The sequence below is a fragment of the Sesamum indicum genome, unplaced genomic scaffold, assembly GCF_000512975.1.
Source record: "Sesamum indicum cultivar Zhongzhi No. 13 unplaced genomic scaffold, S_indicum_v1.0 scaffold00118, whole genome shotgun sequence".
In the NCBI taxonomy this organism is placed as follows: Eukaryota; Viridiplantae; Streptophyta; class Magnoliopsida; order Lamiales; family Pedaliaceae; genus Sesamum; species Sesamum indicum.
In genome coordinates, this window is record NW_011628047.1 from 588,508 (window position 1) to 594,382 (window position 5,875).

General features: G+C 43.7%; 1 protein-coding gene across 1 annotated transcript; it reads left to right on the forward strand.

The window, feature by feature from the left end:
- The first annotated feature begins 4,596 nt into the window (after positions 1–4,596).
- LOC105178980 lies at positions 4,597–5,741 on the forward strand. The gene is made up of 2 exons (XM_011102565.1): positions 4,597–5,077; positions 5,212–5,741. The coding sequence occupies exons 1-2, from the start codon at positions 4,597–4,599 to the stop codon at positions 5,739–5,741; spliced, it is 1,011 nt and encodes a 336-aa protein (XP_011100867.1).
- Positions 5,742–5,875: the final 134 nt, after the last annotated feature.

The window sequence follows — 5,875 nt, forward strand, 5'->3', positions numbered from 1 at the left end:
AAGGATTGTGCACTAAACAAAACCCGCAAACCGACGAAGCCAACAGTAAATGTGTATGTGCCGAAAGTCAATGTACCACAGCCATAACCCCCGACTAAGGGACGTAAGACGATGAAACCAGTGGTTGAAGATATACCCAAAGCAGATGCGGGTGATAGACATGTGGACCAGAACCACTCCAAGCAAGACGAGAGGGGTTAGGTAATTGTTATTTATAATGCCTTCGACGCTTTGCACTTAATTGATGACGCAGATGAGCATTCAGGGGGTCCTAACACAAGCAGCCCCATGGACAATGATCCATGTTGAACATCGCTGTGTGGAATGTCCGTGGGCTGAACAAACGAGACCATCAGCTCGCTTTGAAGGACCTGGTCTCTAAATACAGGTTACACTTCCTAGGCATTTTTGAAACTCGTGTTCGTTTGAATAATGTTATGCATATTCAATCATTTCTACTTCCACATTGGAAATGGTTTGTCGATTATTCTTCTGTTGGTAATCACATCTGGCTAGCTTGGGATGAGAATGTTGTTGATATCCATATCTTAGACTTGGCAGATCAGTTTATTCACTGTCGGGTTACTAATATGGCTGTCAATGAATCTGTTATTATCACTGTTGTTTATGGGGCATCTGAGGTGATTGATCGTCGGAATTTATGGACTGCACTGGAGACGCTCGCCCAGTAGTGCTCTGACATTCCATGGATGGTGGAAGGGGATTTTAATGCAGTACGTGACCTTAACGAAGTATGTGGCATCTCATGAGATATAAGGATGGCCACCGAAGAATTTAATGTGGGGATTCTGGAGGCGGGGCTGATCCCACTTCCTATGCAAGGTGAATGGTTCACGTGGCATAATTGCAGTACGTCTATGAGGAGTTTATGGAAGCGGCTGGATCGAATTCTTATTAATGACCGCTAGCTAGCAAGGTACACGAGCGCATATCATCACAGCCTTACACCACGGACATCTGACCACTCACCACTGGTTTTACATGGGGATATACAACAACATAATGGAGGCATGTTTCGATTTGATAACTATCTTACCCATTCACCTGAGTTTATCCACAATGTGCAGAATATTTGGCATCATGAGATTGTTGGTATTCCTATGTATGCTGTGACACGTAAACTGAAGGCACTTAAACCAGTCTTTAGACTACAAAGGAGAAATAAGGGAGATTTGACGATGAATGTCCAACTAGCGAAAGGTTTTCTTGATGAGGCACAATAGTTGGTGAGCTCTGACAGACAAAATGAGCTATATTTACTTTTGGAGCACTGTTGTCGACTCGTTTATGCTAAAGCGGCAAAACTCGAATAAATTATGCTGCAACAGAGAGCCAAGATGCAGTAGATGAAAGACGGAGACCAATGTTCCCGGGTTTTCTTTCGTAAAATTGCACAGAGACGAGTAATGAGAAGAATCTTACAGATCAATGATGAAAATGATTTCACGCACACGGATCTGGGGGAGGTCGCCCATGAGTTTGTCTCATACTATCAGAACCTCTTAGGAGGATCAGAGGACGGCTGTTAGTTGATATTCGTTATCTTAGACCATGGGCAAGGCACTGTATCATTGATGAGGAAGCTAATCAATTACTCCTTCCACTCTCGGCGGATGATGTGAAGCAAGCAGTTTTGATATTGCTGATGACAAGGCACCGGGACCTGATGGTTACTGGTCAAGGTTTTTCAAGGCGGCTTGGCCTATGGTGGGGGAAGAAGTTACGAGGGCGGTACTAGATTTCTTTTCTACCGAAAAACTTCTGAAGCAGATAAACTCCACGATCTTGGCTCTGATCCCCAAGGTACATACTCCTATGTCGGTTAATGATTTTAGACCAATTTCATGCTGCAATGTTTTATACAAGATCATTGCAAAACTACTTGTCCAAAAAATTAGTGTGCTGCTGGACAAGATAGTTAGCCCCTGTCAACAGCTTTTATTCCGGGAAGAAGCATTGGGGACAACATTATGTTAGCCCAGGAATTATTCTCGAGATATAACTAGATGCGCCTACCCCCGAGATGCGCACTCAAAGTGGATATCAGGAAGGCCTATGATACGGTGGAGTGGGACTTCTTGTTAGCAGTTTTGCAGTTGTTCGGGTTTCCACCTACGTTTACAAGGTGGATTGAGGAGTGTGTTTTCACGACATCATTCTCAATTGGGCTCAATGGAAAACCTCATGGGTTCTTTTTTGGAGCGAGAGGACTACGACAGGGAGACCCACTTTCTCCTTATCTGTTTGTCCTTGTTATGGAAGCTTTACATCTGGGATTCTTGCAACGAATTGAACAGGACCTCCAATTCACTTATCATTGGAAGTGTGAGAGTTCTAAGTTTTTTCAGATGGGATTTGCAGACGACCTCCTCTTACTTTGTAGAGCTGACTTAGACTCCATCAGGGTCTTCAAAGAGGGATTGGGACTGGTTTGCAGAGTGGTCGGGCCTTCGGTTGAATGTTCAAAAAAGTCACTTAATCATTTCACGTTCGGCTCAAAATTTGAAGGACCAGATGTTGGATATTTTGGGTTTTCAGGAGGGCCACCTTCCAATGAGGTATCTGGGTCTTCCCTTAATCTCGTCTAGGTTGTCCATCTCTGATTGCCAACCGCTTATCTCAAAAATTGATGCACGTATTAATGGATGGGAAGGGATTTCATTATCATATGCTGGGCGGGTACAAATCATCAAATCTGTGTTTTCAGAATTGTGTTTATATTGGGCTTCTGCATTCATATTACCTAAGAAAGTCATCAATGAAATTGAGAAGAGGTTGAGGACTTTCCTACGGAAGGGTACGACGTCTAGTGGGTATGCCAAGGTAGCCTGGAAAGATGTGTATCGACCGATGGATGAGGGGGGACTTGGGTTCAAGGACATCTCCACCTTGAATCGCGCATTAATGAGCAAGAAATTATGTGATGTTATCCAGTGTGACAGGACATCCATATGGGTTCAGTGGCTCTACCAAGACCGATTACGTGAAAGATCGATTTGGACTTTCAGTGAACATGGAGGTTCTTGGGGATGGTGGAAAATACTCAGGCTTCGTCCTTTCCTTCGCTCTATCGTGGATTACCAAATTGGAAATGGAGACAGATTCTTTATTTGGCAGGACCCGTGACATCACTTGGGTCCACTTATCGAGCTATTCCCTCAAGGTCCTCGCCATCTTAGACTTGAAGAATCAGCAAAACTCAGTTCGGTGATTTCAGAAGGAGAATGGCAATGGCCTACCATCACGGACTTTGAATGTTTGGAGATCACACATAACCTACCGCTTATTTTTGAAGGTGAGGATCGGCTGGTGTGGAGATGTGACGAAGGGCAACCTACTACTCAGGCCCTCTACGGATTATTCGATCACTCTGAGCCGAAAGTAGGATGGTCTTCACTACTTTCAGGCTCCTTGAAGATTCCTCATCATTCGTTCATCCTATGGCTCGCAATCCTCGGCAAACTACCCACCACGGACAAACCATGGCTATCTCACCTAGGGATGTGCATATTGTGCGATGAGGGAGCTACGAAATCTCATTCACATTTATTCTTCCGATGCAGATTTTGTCGTCAGTGCCTTTATGAGATTCGCAGAAGGATTCGCTTTCACTGGCCCAATAGAGATTGGGCAACAGATATTGAATCGGCGACACGGAAATGCAGAGGTAAGCACATTATCAATGGAGCTTACCGTACACTACTTGCATCGTGTGTCTACCACATATGGAGAGAGAGAAACTTGAGGAGATTTGAACATACCGAGCGGACACCGGCCACTTTGAGTATCCTAATCATCGATGACGTCAGGCAGAGGATTCTTAGCGTTGATTTAGCATCGTCAGTCAGTACACGAGCATTGTATAGATTATGACGTATCCCTTGGGTAGAGGGAGAAACCATCTGATGATCCCATGTTGTACTATGCCGTTACTCTTTATTATTGACATTTACATTACCCAAAAAACACATTGTTCTAGAGCCATGTATTTGTATGGTAGATTTGCTAAGCGTAATAATAACTACTAGTTGGTATAAACGGAAAATGAATTTGCTTTAATAAAGCCGTACAAAAAAACTAAATTTTGAACATTCTGATAATTGGATATTATACGAAACGGATCCAAACGATGGAAGACTACTGCGGTGGGATATTTTCTAGGAAAAAGGCCATATTTTCACCATCTGAAAGAGTTGCAACGTCGGTATGGCCGAAATTGAAGGAGGTTACAGGAACAAATAATGGATTTTTTTTCCTCCAATTCAAATCAGTCGCTGCTATGGAAGATGTCATTGAAGGAGGCCGTGGCTATTTCAGGGGCAGCCGATTGTTCTTCAAAAATGGGAACTAGGGATGGTATTAAGGAAACTTCAGCATACACAGGTTCCTGTGTGGATCAAACTACGTCACCTTCCAGTCGAGTTTTGGACAGAGGAAGGCCTTAGTACGGTGGCCAGTGGAGTGGGTAAACCACTTTACCCAGATGCAATTACGAGAGCATGCACGAGACTGGACTTCGCTCGTGTATGCGTAATGGTGGATGTGACCTCAAACTTACCAAAGCACATTATAATTATGAATCCAGATGAAGACGGAGGAGAATCACCTTGTAAAGTAGATGTTGAGTACGAATGGCTACCACAGAAGTGCAATAGTTGTATGACATTGAGAGACTCTGCTAAAGATTGTGTTCTCAACAAACCAAAACCAGCTAAACCACCGATCACTGTATGTGTACCCAAAGTGGGGACGCTGCAAGAACCAACAAGGCCTGAACAAAATCGGAACCATCCTAGGAAGGATGATGATAGTACTAATATACCATCCCGGCCACCACATATGCCTGATCGGAACAAGAGCAGACCACCACCAGCCCCAGTGGTAGAAAAGCAGAGGGAGGGACGTGAGTACACTAGAAATACAACCGGCCCAAGTCGTGAGGAAACGGGTAAGGCGCTTGTTATATATAATACTTTTGATGCACTTCACCTACTGGGTGATACAGATGAGTCGTCTCGGGGTCCTAAGCATAGCAGCCCCATACCTAGTGATCCATGTTGAGTGCAGCAATATGGAATGTTCGTGGCCTGAACAAAGGAGACCTTCATTTGGCAGTCAAAGACATTGTTGTTGAGTTCAGGTTACAATTCCTCGGTCTCCTTGAAACTCGTGTTCGTATTAATAATGCAGCTCAAATTCAATTTTTTGTATTACCCCAATGGAAATGGTATGTGGATTATGGATCTACTGGTAATCGCGTGTGGATTGCATGGAATGATAGTTTTATTGATGTTGCTGTGGTTGAATGTGGAACGCAATTTATATACTGTCTTGTTACTATCCGTGCAATACACGAGTCAGTTGCTGTTACTGTCGCTTATGGAGCTACTGAGGTGGTTGATAGGAGAGAATTATGGAGTGCCCTGGAAAATTTAGCTATACAATGTGCTGATATCCCATGGTTGATTGGAGGGGATTTTAATGCAGTTCACGACCTCAGCGAAGTATGTGGCACATCAGGGGATATCCGAACAGCTATGGAAGACTTTAATGCAGCCATTCAGAATACAGGATTACTACCACTACCCATTCAGGGAGAGTGGTACACATGGCACAACAACAGTGCGACATCCCGGAACCTCTGGAAAAAACTGGACCGCATGTTGATAAATGATAGATGGATGGCACGGTTCCCTAACACATTCTTTTTTTTTGGGTAAATGTAATTTGCATTATGAAAATAAAGGTACAGTACAACAGTCAATTGGTTTATCCCTCGACAGGCCAAGGGATACGCCACAGTCTATAAAGAGCAATTGTACTAATGGAATTAGACATATTAATACTCAAGATC

Bases quoted from the DNA above. Each gene is read 5' to 3' on its own strand.
- LOC105178980 (XM_011102565.1), top strand. From the start codon at position 4,597: ATGAATCCAGATGAAGACGGAGGAGAATCACCTTGTAAAGTAGATGTT. The intron at 5,078-5,211 runs GTTGAGTGCAGC...TTAATAATGCAG, and splicing joins CCCCATACCTAGTGATCCAT to CTCAAATTCAATTTTTTGTA.